This window comes from Ammospiza nelsoni, chromosome 16 (assembly GCF_027579445.1).
Source record: "Ammospiza nelsoni isolate bAmmNel1 chromosome 16, bAmmNel1.pri, whole genome shotgun sequence".
Taxonomy (NCBI): Eukaryota; Metazoa; Chordata; class Aves; order Passeriformes; family Passerellidae; genus Ammospiza; species Ammospiza nelsoni.
The window spans coordinates 9,703,431-9,718,884 of NC_080648.1; the positions used below are offsets into that span (position 1 = coordinate 9,703,431).

Genomic DNA, 15,454 nt, shown 5'->3' on the forward strand with positions numbered 1-15,454 from the left:
TAAGGCAAAGGAAGCAGAGATGATGTTTTTATGAATGTTTAAATGCAAATGGAACTGAGAGTGAATGCTATGCTAGCTAACATCAAAGGCTCACCAAAGTCTCTGCATTAATGAGGCTCTTTGTTTCCTGGATCACAGATTACAACAGGTTTCCAACTCATTGCCAAGGCTTTATCTCCATTTGGGAGGGCTGTAAATCTCAGACGATTTTTTTCACATGCAAAACAAGAGGATCATCTGAAAGAAGAAGGAAAAAAAATCTTAAAGTAGCAAATATTTCATTCAAATGATTATTCCTCAAAGTGGCTGCATCTTGTTTTATTTTTGGGATGTTTAAAAGAATGGAAATTTGCCAACGGAGTTTCCTATGGGGCAGTTTATTCATTTGGAGGAGAAAACTAAGCAGGAAAAAAGCAAACAGCATCCTTCCCATCTTCTTCAGCCAGGCATCAACTGTGCCCCAAAATCAGAACAATAATTCTATGTCATGCAAAATCCGCAATTAGCAAAAAGACAGATTTTGCTCCATTTAAATATATTCAAGTACTTTTCAAAGTGGCTCCAACTAGTTCTTCTCCTCCCCAAAAAATAATAAGATTATATCCCAAGTAATAATACCCTAATTAACAAGAGAAATAGCGACCAAGATTTTTAGCTTCCTATTCAAGGGCTGAATGTGACAATATGTTGTATATTGGGTCATAAAAAACAATTTACATGGCGTCATTACAGTCTGTAGCAAAGTCTCCAGGACCCAGGGCTATCTTGTGCAATCTTAATTAAGGAAAATAAATATCGGTGTGTTGTTTTAAGCTACTGGAGACATGCACAGGACCTGTCGTGTGTGATCAGAAGAGATGGGGAGTTTCCTTTTCCATGGGAACTGCTTAAAAATCCCTCCGACGCCGACACACAAGTGTCTAGTGCCTTCGAAATGGGCTGCGAAGATGGTAATTTCTTGTTTCCTGACCCTCGGGGCCAGGCAGGAAAACTAATAATTTTCTGCCACCCCACGTCACGTCTGTGCCGCGAAGGGGCCGAGGGCGCTGTGGCGGCAGCGCCGCCCGTGCTGGGTGTGCACGGAGGGTGGCCAGGGACACACGCGTGTGGCATGGGTGTGTCAGCACACGGCTGGCAATGGGCAGTGTGTCTGTGTGTGTGTCTGTGTCTGTGTGTGTGTCTGTGTGTGTGTTTGTGTGTGTGCGTCAGTGTAAGTACACACGTGTGCTGCGTGTGCCTGAGCTCAGGTATCCGTGCCCTGATGTGTGTGTGTGTGTCAGTGTGTGCACACACGTGTGCTGTGTGTGCCTGAGCTCAGATATCCGTGTCTGATGTGTCTGTGTCTGTGTGTGTGTGTGTGTGTGTGGGTACACACATGTGCTGAGTGTAACTGTGCTCAGGTATCCGTGCCCTGATGTGTGTCTGTGTGTGTGTGTGTGTGTGTGTGTGTGTGTGTGTGTGTGTGTGTGTCTGTGTCTGTGTGTGTGTGTGTGTGTGTGTGTGTGTGTGTGTCTGTGTGTGTGTGTGTGTGTGTGTGTGTCTGTGTCTGTGTCTGTGTGTGTGTGTGTGTGTGTGTGTGTCTGTGTGTGTCTGTGTGTGTGTGTCTGTGTGTGTGTGTGTGTGTGTCTGTGTGTGTGTGTGTGTGTGTGTGTGTGTGTATGTCTGTGTGTGTGTGTGTGTGTGTGTGTGTACACACATGTGCTGTGTGTGCCTGAGCTCAGGTATCCATGCCCTCATGTGTCTGTGTGTGTGTGTTCACATCTGTCTGTGCACATACACGAGTGCTGGTGTTGCAGTGTGTGTTTGTACACACATCCCAACAAGTTTCAGTGCACACTTACACATGCTGAGGTGTGTCTGTGTACACACATACATGTCCTGATGCCCTGCTGTGTACACGTGTGTCTGTTCATGCATGTCTGTGCACACATACACATCCTGATGTCCTGCTGGGTACGTGTGCCTGTTCATGCATGTGCCTCTGCAAACATACATGTCCTGATGTCTCAGTGTGTGCACACACATGTTGATGTGTTCTCATGTGAGCTGTGTGCACACACGTGGACTGATGTGTCAGCAGTACCATGTCTGGCCTTCTGTCCTCTGCGTTTATCATGTGCCGCTGATCAGTGCTTGTAGATTCATAGGTGCATGTGAGCATGCAGATGTGTTTGTGTGTGCAGCTGTGTGTGTACAGATGCCTGTGAGTGCCAGATGTGCAGCTGTGTGTGTGCTGATGTGTGCAGTTACATGTTCTTTTTCATGTTACATGTTCTTTTGTGCTGTGTGTGGATCCCTCTGCCGTGTGCTGCTGTGTGAGTGCTCGTGTGTGCCAGATGTGCAGCTGTGTGCTGTGTGTGTGTGCACAGGTGTGTGTGAGGCTGTACACATACCCCTGTAGGGACCTGTGTGGGCCGTGCAGACCCCGACACGTGCTGATGTGTGCACACACATAAATGTGGACGTGTGTGAGGTGTTTGCCTGCAGCCGTGTGTGAGGCAGCACTGACTGGTGCAGGTGCATGTTCAGCCGTGGGCACGCAGGAGTGGCTGCAGCAGAGCTTGTGCCACGGTGAGTGCGCAGATGTGCGTGTGCAGGGATGTGGATGGGCACAGATGTGCACGGGCCGTGTGCGTGTGTGCTCAGGTGTGCGTGCAGGCACGTCCGTGTGTGCACACAGGTAGGCACAGGCGCGTGTGCAGATGTGCGGGCAGAGGTGCGTGTGTGTCACAGACGTGCGCACACACACACCCGGGGCTGCACCAAGCCCCCGGTGCTGCCCACCCCGCACCCGCACAGCCCCCCTGGGCCGGGATGGGGATCACCCCGCCGCAGCGCCGTGTCGGACTGGCCGCGCCTTTAACGCAGCGACTTGGCGCGGCAGCGTGTGTGCCAGCGAGCGCGCCCGTGTGTGTCCCCGTGTGCCCGCCCGCGTGTGCGCGCCTCTCGCTGTGTGTCTGCGCGTCCGTGTGTCCGTGTGTCCCTGCGTGCGCCCGCCCCCGGCCCCGCCCCGGCGCTGCCAATCACCCGGCGGCCGCTTTGATGTCGCAGCGCTCGCCCGCCGCGCCGCCGCGCTCGCAGTCGGACCGGGCGCTCCGTGCTCCGCCAGCCGCCGGCGCCCGCTGCTCCAGCCAAACTTGCCGGGGCTCGGAGGGCGGGGGGGCGGCGGCGGCTCGGGGGGGCCCGTGGAGCCCGGCATCCCGCGACGCCTGCCCGCCCGCAGCCTGCCGAGCCCCCCGCGGGCCGCCCGAGCGGGGAGGGAACGGGGGGGAGGAAAGAACAGAGTGACGAGGGAAAAGCAATTGTAGTTTTGTTTTGTTTTGTTTTGTTTTGTTTTTTTCAGGAGAGATTTAAAGGGAATTTGGAAAGGGGGAACAAAATTAAAGGAGGAAAAAAGTTTAAAAGTTAAGGGAAAGGAGGAGAAAGCTTTAAAGAGAAAAATTGAAGAGGGAGCTAGTTTTTATTTTTAATTTTTTTTTTTAAGAGGAGGAAAAAAAATAATTGAGGGAGAGAAAAAGAAATACTAATTGCGAAGGGCTTGATCCGGGAGAACAATACTCGCCGGGAAAGTTGCTGCGCGGCGGGGAGGGAGCGGCGGGAGGAAAATGCCGCAGCTGGGCAGCGGCGGCGGGGACGACCTGGGCGCCACGGACGAGATGCTGGCCTTCAAGGACGAGGGCGAGCAGGAGGAGAAGATCCCCGAGAACGCCTTCACCGAGCGCGACCTGGCCGACCTCAAGTCCTCGCTGGTGAACGAGTCGGAGGGCAGCGGCAGCCCGGCCGCGGCCGCCGCCGATGCCGAGGTGAGCCGGGCCGGAGCGGCCCCGCACGGCGGCCCCGCGCCCCCCGCCCCGCGCGGCCCCCGCCCCACGCCCCCGCGCTGCCCCTCTCTCTCCTCCCCGTGCAGGCCCTCCGGCGAGTGCAGGATCCGCAGAGGGTGTACCAGGAGAAGCTCCCGGACCACATGGATGATGGTTAGTCACGGCAACCTCCGCGTGTTTCTCTGTGTGTCCCCCTCTCCCCATTCCCGGTTCCTGCTGGTTTTCCCCAGTGCGCCTTGTCTGGTGCGTGGTCCCCCGGTTCCCCAGCCCATCGCCCTGACACCCCTGGGAGTCAGGGATGCTAGCCTGGTCAGCACAGCCCCCAGCGGGAAAGCTACTCCTGACAGCACCGAGGCTCCCCAGTGTCCCCACTGTGAGAGTCTGCACCCATGGGGGACCCTGGCACTCCCCATCACCTTCTCTCAGGAGTATGGGACAAAAAGATGCCCACAACATGCTGTGACCTCTTTGGGGACCCCTGACAGGTGGAGGAGTCACCTGTCATAAGACAAATTTTAACAGGGAACATTGATTTCAGCAGGTATGAAACATCAGGACCCAGGGATGTATAAAGGATCTGCCTATTCTGGTTACCCTTTCCTGATGCTCTCAGATCCGTATCTGCCCAATGGATCTATGTCACCTCTGGTGAGTTCCTCCTCTCCGTATGGAGAAGTCTTGTGGCCTCTTTCACTGCTGAAGTATGTTGCAGGTATTGTGCGGGCACCTACACATGCTTTTTGCCTGACAAATTGGAGCCCAGTTTCTGAAATAGCTGGACACTGTTCTGTCCAAGCCAAAAGGAAAAGCAGTGGGAATGGGGAGAGATGCTCGGCAGGAAGCGCCTGCTTCGCTCTGAGTTTGTTGGAGGAGCTGCTTTTCCAGTCTGCTCATCCTCTAGGTTTGGCTTTACTCTTCCAGCAGTCAACTCCTAATATCTCATGGAAGAGTGTACGTTCCTTTTTCTGGGTCGTGGGCTTTGGAGGGAGCAGCTCCTGGTCTTTGTGGTTGTGTTCAGGGATATGTCCCGCAGCTGAGCTTGTGTGTTAGGGCTCTTTTGTGGATGATGGCCCAGAAAATGGATCTTGTGCTTCTAAAATGGCAATAGAGGTTTTCAGGAAAAGGCTTTGTGCTGCTGGAGGACTATTCCCATCTTTCTCCAGGAAAGTTTAAATCAGCTTTAGTAATTCTGTACGTTCTCATGTTTCTAAGTTTTGCCATCTGAATGATTAAACTAAAGTCTTCTTTACAAAAGCTGTCTTTTCCCACCACCCTCTCGATCAGACCTTAAGAAAATAATGTCCTGACATTGCAGCAGACAGTCAGTGCTGGTGTCACTCCTGGGAGCCAGCACGCTGCGTTTGTTTCAGACATTGCTCCCCATTAGCCGTCAGAAACTGAGGACAGAACGTAATCTGATTTATTTCAGTTTCAGGTTTTAACCTTTAAAGGGATAAAGTTTAAAAGAGTATGTAAACGTGTCCTTAATTCTGGTCATTTGCTCGCAAGAGGGGTAGGATGTCAAACTGGTGTTATGGAAAATGGATGGATTGTGGAGTATCAAACTTAGAATTATTTGTGGAAATCGGTGCCGTACCCTCACGCCTGGCCTGGGTAGCAGGAGACAGGTCCCTGCATGAGCCTGCCTGGACCCCACACAGCTTTTCCTAGGAGATTCACTTTTCCTGGCTGGAACTTTGCTGAAGTTTGCAGACATCAAGGATCTATCCCTAAATTTTTAAGTCTTCCTTCAGTTTACAGCAAGAGAAGATGTGTTTGCAGGGCAGGGCACGCTTATGTTGTTGTAACCCAAATAAGCATTTCTTCTGGTGCTTCCCACCTTATCCAGGTACCAGGTGTCCCCCTCATTCCCCAAAATATTAAGCTGTTCTCTTCCTGATAAACTTTAAATGTTTTTAAATTTGTCTTATGTAAACACACTTAATTTGCTCCCTGAGATAGAATTTGGGTAAGTCCAGAGTTCCATCAGTGCAGCATCTTTTTGCTATGGTGGGATATTTCTTTTAATCTTAAACTCTTCCTAGATGGGCAGCAAAGTGCAATAGCCTATTTATCAGCAGCTAGGCTATAGAGTAGATTGTGGTTTAGGAATCACCTTTTCCCTTGATAACAGAGTAAAATCCGAGCGGTTGCTGTCAGAGCAGCCGACAGGAGCAAATGAACTGTGCAGAACTGGAAGGGGAGAAGATACATGTGGCAGAGAAGGCATGATCCCATCCCCTTGAGGGCCATCAAAATCATCCAGTGCCTCACACAGCTTCCTTTAGGCCAGTTTGGATCCTGCCATGGTTTATGAAGAGCTGATTTGATGTTTTCAGTTAAAAACCTGGCAGACAGGGGAAGATTTCTTCTTCATGAAGAAGGCTGGTCTTGCGTTTTTTTCAACTTACTACAATAACTATTTCAATATATTACTCTGGGCAATTTTGTCTTACATTTCTATTGACTGGGCAAAGATTATCATGGTAAATTATGGATTGCTCTCATATAGATTTATTGCTGCTGTGTACATTATATAAAGTGTGGGCTATAATCTGGTGGCTGCTTCCAATAATCGAGGAGGTCAGATCTGTGACCAAAGATTGCGGATACTTAACCATCCATAAAAGTGTGTTTAATTAACACTTTAGCACGAGTCAGGGAGGAGGGTTGTGTGAGTGAATAGGATTAGGTATCACAATCATGCATGCACTTGATAGTGGAGATTGTATTTTGGTTAATGAGGCTTCCTGGAAACAGTTGTTTGCAAGTAGGATTAATTTTAGAATCTTAAAAAAAATCAATTAAAAAATTAAACCAGGAGTACTTTGGCAAACTGTCAGGGCTTTACACTGAAAACAGTAATTTACCTGATTGAAAACAGAGTCTAACTCCCTGAAATACACAGAGCAGCTGGCTCTGAGGCTGGGCTGAACCTCTGCCCTGCAACGCTCTGTAAAACCACATTTTTTTCGGTGGGCTCCCCACGAGCCCTGTGGGGGAGCTGTGAGTGGCTCTGGACGGGGTCCAGCGCCTGCCTGGCTGGGTGTGTTGCTACCAGCAGTGGCGGGGTGCTGCTCTCCTCTCTCCTATTTTCTCTCTGATTTTGTCAGCAGCACCACTTTTGCTTTGTTTCCCTCTAGGTGTTTGTAGCCACTAACTGTTACGCTGCTCACCCGAGCATCCTGCTCAGGTCCCCACATCTCCCAGCCAAAATTGCCTCTTTTCACCAAAACACACCCAGCCACGTTATTGACATGCTCTGAAGATGCTGGGGAGCTGCCCTCAGCCTGGCTGATGCTCCCTGGAGGGCCAGCAGCAGAGGGTTGGCAGGAGCTGCCCGCAGCAGGGTGGCCCTCCTGGGCTGAAGGTGGCACATGCCAGTGTGGGATGATTCAGCTGGAGAGCTGCTGGTTTGGGCAGGCAAACCTTTCCTGGACTGGCAGTGGAGCTGTTGCTGGGGGCGTGGGCAGGGTGAACGTGCTTTGGAGCTGAGGACCAGGCAGAGGGCTGAGCCCAGGGTCCCTTGTTCGGGGAGCTGCCAGGCTGGGGAGGGCACAGGCAGTCAAGGGTGTTTAAGAGCATCTTGGCACAGCCTGTGTGTGCATCTGAAATCCTCTGCAAGGCTCCAGGAGAGCCATCTCTCACCTGGCTCTCAGGTGTTGTGTGTGTGGTCGTTCAAGGCTCCACTTTATCCCATCTTGTGCAAGGTCCAGCTTTTCCCTGAGTGAAATATATAATACTTACGGGTTAAAAATCTGCAAGAAACTTCCAAAGAATATGAACAAGTTGAGGAACCATTTTTCTAAATTAAATATAAAATCATAAAACTATATCCTTTTTTTAAATAGTACAAATGACTTTAAATCAAATTAAGGTACATCCTTAGTAAGAAGAGCAGCCTTTTAGGTGGTTACAAACATTAGAGGTCAGACATGGTCAAACATGTTAACACTTTGATCAGATTAAAATATTTTTCTTGCTACAGTTATATAATTGAGTTTAGACCTGAGGGGGTTTTCTGAACATTGTTATATCTTGTACTGTGTGGTAGTTAAATGGTAAAAGGAGCTCTTGTAAGTTCCTTTAAGTTCTTTTCGTAAATAGGTTTATAAAATAGGGGAATGAGCCATGCTGCCCTGTATATAGAGCACGAGGTCTCCCTGCTCCTATTGATGGGAGAGATTTCAGGGGAGCTCCTCACATTTTCTGTGTACTTCAGATGTGTGTGGTGAGTGTGTGAGGAGTGTAAAGGCAGGATGAAAATATTCTGCATGTTAAGCTGAGGCGCTGGACTTTCTGTCTGAGAAACAGAAGTTCAAGAGCTTCTTTTTCTTTGGAAAACAGACACTACCTCATTTTCTTAATTACAAAGTTGTCAAACCAGAGCTTACATGGGAGCAGAAGAGTTGGGGTACCTCCCCAAGCTCTGCACAGCTGAAGTCCCCAAATAAGACAGCAGAGCTCACAATAATGTGGCTTTTCAGAGCCTGGTCCCTGTGGTCCGCTGGGCTCCGTGGGCTTGTTCAGAGGGTATGAAATGTCCCCTTGGGCAGGGCAAGATCAAAGTGCAGTTACTGCTGGCCTGGGGCCACAGGGCCCAAATGCCTAACACGAGGTCAGAAAAGCATGGAGCTGCAGTCTGGGACTGCTCTTCACTGGACAGAAGCTGAAGCAGCAGCAGCAGCAGCAGCTGAGGCTCAGGACTCGGCTGCTTCTGCTGCATCCCCTCCCCAGGGCTGCTCCATCCCCTGCAGGAGGACACTGTGGCCCCCACAGCAGCTGGCGGAAGGAAATCTGCAGCTCAGCTGTTCTTCTGCCTCTCTGTCCTGACTTGCACTGTCAGGGCAATAGTTTAGTGTTGCTTTTTCCTGTGTTGGGTTCTGATCTTGTTGAAACCAGTGGGAAAGCTCCCCGGCGTCTCCGTGCCATGGGGAGAGGGCGGCTGCATCCCCCTCCAGATGTGCTGTGTGGAGGGAGGGAGGCAGCTGGGAGCCAACAGGAGCTCTGTGTGTTCCCAGCCGTGCCTGCTGCTCTGGGAGAGCAGCCTCCCAGCCAGGTTCCCTGGCAGCAGGGCTCACACCTCTCCAGGAGGGTTCCCTGTCCCCAGGAATTGTTACATTCCCGGCACACAGCCTTTAGGAGTGCTGCTGATGGACCTCCTGGCAGACAGACAGATGAATGATTTGTTCCCTCCTGACCAAAGAAAATCCACTTCTTTCAGCTCTTCTACCTAGCTTGAAATAAGACAATATTGAAAATAATGTTTTGTGTTAAAGCACAGTTTTGGATATGTGGATGTACCAAGGCACAGGGCTTACGAGGTCATTTATTGCATGTCTGATTCAGTCTTGGTTTCCCCCAAGGAAAATTCTTGTGTTAATTTCTGAGTTCATATCACACCCTCAATTTTGAAGCAGAACTTCCCTTTGAAATAAATTAGAGAGTTCTGCTTAAGAAGCAGCGACATGATACAGCACTGGATGTGTGTGGTCCAATAAACCTTATTTTTAAATTGTTTGGAATGAAAAAAAGAGAAAGCAAAATGTCACAGGGAAACAAAAGCAAGTTTTATGTAAATCTGTGCATGTGAATAAGTGTGCACGTGATCCAGACAGTTCAACAATATCTGGTCTCCCACTGGGATTCCTTCACAGGCTACCCTGGAACTGGCTTCCCAGGCATGGGATGCTTTGTTGGCAGGGAGTTGCTATGAGATATGTATGGTAAAGGCACTGTTCCTGCAAACTTCCAACCATTGCTGTGTGAGAAATTTTATGGGCTTGACTGGTTGAGAATCTGAGGAGAAAAGCAAAAACTTAACATCAACTCGAGTTCCCGAAGCTCATCCATGTTAATGATTAGTGGTTTTGAAATTTTAGCTGTGAAGAACAAAGTGATTTGGGTTTGAGTGGCACACGGCATGTCCGGGATGAAAAGTGCAGAGCTGGTCTGGTACCCAAAGCTGTAATTGAGAGAAGGGGGAGCAGGAGGAGCTCTGCAATGTGCTCACCTGTGTGTTGCCTCACAGCTTGTGGTCCCTCTCATGCTATGACTCCATTGGCACCATTAAATTCCTGCACTGGGGTGAAACCCTGGCTGATCCTGATCCATGCAGCATTGGCTCTGCCAGGTCCCCAGGCCAGTAGCACGGCGTGTGTTCCTGTGACTAAACAGCCCTTGCTGGCTCGAGGGGTGACTCCCCTGCCCATTGTCAGAGATCTTCTGCACAGGGCCAGATCTTAATCACAGGCTGAACCCTCCCTATCTGCAGCGTGATCTGCAAGGGAAGCAGGATTTTGGGATATGGGCTGGTGTGAGCTGCACACCTAAGATGGCAATCTGGTGTGGACTGAGTGTGTGTGTGTACATGGCATGGTGGCTATGGGCAGAGCACAGCCTCCTCCTGAGAAACATCAACACTCCTGAGGAAGCATTTACAGCGTGCCATTAACTTCACATCTGCAGTTCTTTATCTGCCTTTTGGCCATGATTCATCAAGACCAAATTTAGTCTTTGTTTCCTATGGCTTGGCCTTTGAGCCCCCTTGCCAGTTCACCACAGAGCAGGTGAGGAAGGACCTGAGCACTTGTGAGAGTCGTTCCTCTCTCAGGGAGGCTGTGCTGGGCAGAGGGGGTTTGGGTGAGCCATAGTCAGACACGTGCTGCTCTTCACTTACTAAAATCTCCTGCAACATGTGTAAGCCACAGTTTCCTCAACAAATCCTCAAAGATTGTCTTTCTCTGTCTGTTCCATTGATTTGAACAGGGACTAGGTGCCAAAACTGTTTTTTGAAGGCATGGCCACTGTGGGAGCTTCTCTTTATCCCACCCCTCCGAGGCTTTTGCCACAGCTGCTGCATCCCTTTCCTGTTTGCTCCTTATTTCACAGAAACACAAAATGGCTTGAGTTGGAAGGGACCTTAATGATCATCACATCCCAAGCCCCTGCTGTGGGCAGGGATACCAGCCACTGTTCCAGGTAGCTCAGGGCCCTTGGTTTCCCATGCCTTTGCCATTCCACCCCACTGCTCAAGGAGCCAGGAGAGGGCTTATGTCAGCATCTCTGCCAGCCTGATGTACACATGCTCTTACCTCATCATTTGCCAGTGGTGGGTGGAGGGCACAGCAATAGGAGAGTAGGTACAAATTGCTTCCTGAACTCTTTGCAGCAGGGAAAGCTTCTCAGCCTGATCAAATCCCAGGCTGGTGCCAAGCAGGGATGTGTGACTCCCCCCTCTAGGCTCTTTCATTGCTGTACTTGGAATCTCTCTTTTTTAAAAAAGGCTACAACAAGATACTTGCTCATTAGTCTCCGTGTCTGGCGGATGAAACAAAGGTTTGGTAGGCAAACAGGTGACTCAGAGGGTTGGATACAGGATACAGAGCTGTTCACTTCCTAGTTTCCAGTTTTAATCCAGCTGAATCAGTAAAGACCAGGTGCCTGTTCTGTTTGCTGGCGTGTCCAGTGATCTGTCTGAGAGGGCACAGCTCTGTCCAGGCCCCAGGCAGTGCGTGTGTTTCATGGGGTGAATGTCCAGAGAACCTGCAAAGTCTGGACCAAACCCTCTGTGAACATCATCCAAGGTCTTGTTCTCACCATAAGACTGACAGTTCAGCACATGCTGGTGGCTCACAAACCCACTGCCTGTTTCATAAAGAAAGGGTTTGCAGCACCATGTGCCTCTAAGGCTTGGTTACAGCAGGATCTTCTTGGTGGGTTATCTTGGACAAAGAGCTCTTACCTTTATACCTCCTTACAGAGCAACTTAGCACTGCTCTGTCACTGGTTTTTGTCTTTGAGTCTTTATAATTTAGGATCATAAAGTCATTTGTGCTGGAAAAGCCCTCTAAGATCATTGAGTCCAGTCTTTAACCCAGCACTGACAAGGCTACCACTAAAGCACGTCCCCAAGTACCACATCTACACATCTTCTAAATCTCTTCAGGAGCAGTGACTCCACCACTTCCCTGAACAGCCTATGCCAGGGCTTGTCAGCTTCTTCAGTGAAGAAATTTTCCCTGCCATCCAATCTGAACGTCCCCCTGGTGCAACTTGAGGCCATTGCCTCGTCCTGTTGCCTCTTACTTGGGAGGAAAGACTGAAGCCCCTCACACCTGGCTGTACCCTCCTTTCAGGTGGTTTTAGGAGCTCACCCTGAGCATCCTTTTCTCCCGGCTGAGCCCCCCCATGTCCCTCAGCTGTTCCTCATCAGGTTTGTGCTCCAGGCCCTTCATCTGCTCCGTTGCCTTTCTCTGGACATGCTGCTTATGGCCATTCCCAGTGAAGAACTCTTCCACCACCGTCCCCTCTGTGAAGTGCTTCATGGACAAAGTAGGACACTTGGTCAGTAAAAGGGTTAGCAGAACCTGATAAAATCAGCTGTCCCCACCCAGAGCATCCTGCTGGCTGGAGGTGCTGGGCAGGAGGTCACCAAAGTGGCTTCAAACCACTGCTCCTCTCCCATTCACCACCTCTGTGCTAAACACAGCTCAGCTGCCACGAGAGGAATCTGCTTCATTGTGTTTCACGGGGTCCCGAAATTAGTGTTTTGTGAAAGAAAACAATAAACTCAACAATGCTGTGGTAAGTTTTTGAAACCAAAGTAAAACTGGATACTAGAATCTAGAGCACTTTTCCCCTCTGGTTATAACAACTTTGCATTTGATTAAATGATAGGCAAAAAAAAGTCTCAAAAGTATCTCCTTTGTTCCATTGAAAAATCTGGAACGGTAATACACAAAGTACATGTCTGCCTTGAGGAGCTACATAGTAATCACAGACTGACCAAAATAAGACTTCTTTTTTTTTTTTTTTTTTTTTAAGTGATTCAGCTTGTCTGGTCTATGTTGAATTTGTTTTCTACTGTAGTTTGCTCTGAGGAGTAGCCTATGTGAGCATAAACTGAGGTGCTGCTCTGGTGGAACCCACACAAAAATAAAATATGAAATCCCAAGGTTATAAAGGCGTTTGGCTGGGTGCAAGGGGGCTGTGATTATAAAGGCACTTGGGAAAATACTTTTTGAGTCACCAGGAAGAAGCTCTTTGCAGCAAAATGCTCAGAAAGGATCAGAAATGTGAGATTTGTATTCTGATGTTGAGGATATGGCACTGCGGAGATTGCTTTCATGTTTAGGAAATAAACCATTGTAAGATCTACCACATGAAAATTTGTTGTTCTTAGCATGGAGAGGCTGATGAGGTGATTCTCCTTACGTGCTGCTGCCCTGGAATTACTGGTGTGGGAGTCAGGATAGTGAGGAGGAATTGCTGTTTTTGGATTCTATGTGGGAGACACAGCACAACCCCTGACACCACCAAACCCCAGGTTAAAAATTGGCCTTTGAGCTCTGGCTTCTTGCTATAACTTATGGACTGGCACTGTCAGATTTGGAGTCTCACCATCCAAAAAAATATATGGATTTAGAAATACAAGTGATTTTTTGCAAGATTGCATCATGCTGTGCTGAGTATTCCTTGGAGTGCTTAGATAAATTAAATAAATAGATAAATTAAGTATGCATAATAACCCAAAATTGAAACCAGAAGTAATAACATAAAATAAGAAATAAAATTTTAGAAAAATTAAATAAACGTCCAGACCTTTTTGTTTGACTTTCTCTGATACAAAGCAATTCCTCCAGGACTGCACACCATATGAAACATATTATAAATGCTCTTGTAAAATCCACATCATTATACCACATGAAAGGCTAGGTCCTAAAAATAGCCATTTCAAGAGGATGCAGGCTAGTAGCAATTTCGGTGATCATGAAATAGTTGTGTTGACATCTCTATGCGTGTACACCCACAGAAAGCTTTGACTTTTGAATATTAGCTACATTTGTGCTTTATGGAATTTTACATCTCATCCCATGGATAGTCCTTTACCCAGCAGCATTCATTTCTGATCTTATTCCCATTTTTCTAACCCTGATTTTATTGAGAAAATGGATACATCATTACTCTTTTCTTTTCTTTTTAGATTTTATGTGAAACTCTTTCCTTGCTATCAGTTTGACAGTGGTTGGCAATATCAGTTGTATTTCCCTGTCTCCCACCAGGGAAATATATGTTTTCTTTCCTTCAACAGACACACACATCCCCAGTATTTTGGGGAACTAACTGTTAAAATGTAAACCATACCATTAGATAATAACACAAGAAGCTGCCACATCTATACAGCCTTTGTATCTGGTGTAGCACTCAAAAGAAAGTAAATGAAATCTGCAGTAATTACACAGTAATGTATCCACAACAAAAAAATTTCTTCCTTGTCCCAGTGATCCGAACTTGGCTTTTGTTCTGGAATATGAAAGGCTGCAGCCTCCTGCCTTCGGTGTGCTCGCAGCAAAGCCCTGGCTGGGATCAGCTGCCGTAGCTCTGGGACAGACAACAGAGTCCTGCCAGCTGATATCGCTCGAGATCTTTTTGAAGAGCTCATCAGATTTGGTTTTATTGCTGTTGTGTTTCGGTTTTCGCTTGTTATTTGTTTGAAAGCATTACTATAGGGATCGTTTTCTGAAAAACATCGGAATCTTCAGCCTGATCTCTTGTTTGCATTTTTCTTTTATAAGAAATATGACGGTGCTGGGGGTGCACACCTTCACTTGAGGGTTCCTGAAGTCTGTGGTTTAAGCCTGTCCTGGATTTTAAGTGTGTGGCCCTTCTAAAATCACTTTGGAAGCAGTCTGTATCCTCAAAATAAATTTGCTTCTGGAACTGGAGCAGAATCTGTGGAGATGGCAAGTGAAATAACAGGGTGTTGAAGAAAATGACATTGCTTCTGAAATAGTTGGCATGAAAATTATGAAGTCTGAAGTTTCATTCAAATCAGATGTAGCTCTGGTTGTTGTGGGGCAGGACACGAATTCACCCAGCAATGCAGCTCCAAGAGATTTACAGGGAGGTGTGCAGTTGTTCCAGGTTGTTTTAACTGCAGGGCATTTCTTGTCCCTTGTCCTGGGTGGGAGTCCTGTTTTTACCTTGGTCAGTTGATTTCGTACAGGCTGTTAACAATTCTGAAGAATCAAATGCTGTTAAATGACATTAAGGAAGTGGGTTTATTGTTGCTAATTTAGCTCCCTAGAACAGCTGGACTAGGGGACATGGGAACACCTTGACAAGGCAATAGTTTTATAGTGTAAATGACTTAATTTCTATGTGAAATCATCAGTAATTGAAGGATATCTTTCCATCTGAGGGCTGAGAAATTTTGGCTCATTTTAGCATCCTGCTTTTTACGATGCAACAGACAGCGGTGTTTAGAAAAAGCTAAAAAGTTTTAATGCTTCTGGCTTGAAGCTGGTGTCATGCTTAAGCCCTTTTTTCCATAATTAATTGGGTGTCTGAAAATGAGGTTATATCTGGCAACGTCAGTTTTTTACTATTTTGGTGAGCTCAGGTTTTTCTGCTAGGAGCAGAACTCAGGTAAAAGCACCAAATGTTCCTGGCTGGGACTTCTGACAATGCTGGAATGCAAGTACAGAAAATTTAATTTCTTGACTCAAGAGTACAGAAAATTACGTGATATGTTAGTGATAATTGTTTGGTTATTGATATTTACTGGAACTAGTATATAACTGCGTGCATGTAGTTATATACATGCAAAATAGAATGTTTTCAAATTGCAA

The 15,454-nt window shown here is 47.8% G+C and overlaps 1 protein-coding gene across 2 annotated transcripts in view; it reads left to right on the forward strand.

Moving 5' to 3' along the window:
- The first annotated feature begins 3,266 nt into the window (after positions 1–3,266).
- TCF7 (transcription factor 7) overlaps positions 3,267–15,454 on the forward strand; it is a 72,130-nt gene continuing 59,942 nt past the window's right edge. Inside the window, exons 1-3 of one of the 2 annotated variants that reach the window (XM_059483754.1) lie at positions 3,267–3,803; positions 3,908–3,974; positions 4,363–4,469. In XM_059483754.1, coding sequence (XP_059339737.1) covers positions 3,606–3,803; positions 3,908–3,974; positions 4,363–4,469 — 372 coding nt within the window. In that variant the 5' untranslated portion in view covers positions 3,267–3,605. Of the gene's footprint in view, positions 3,804–3,907; positions 3,975–4,359; positions 4,470–15,454 lie in introns of both variants that reach the window. The other variant, XM_059483753.1, reaches the window with a different exon arrangement.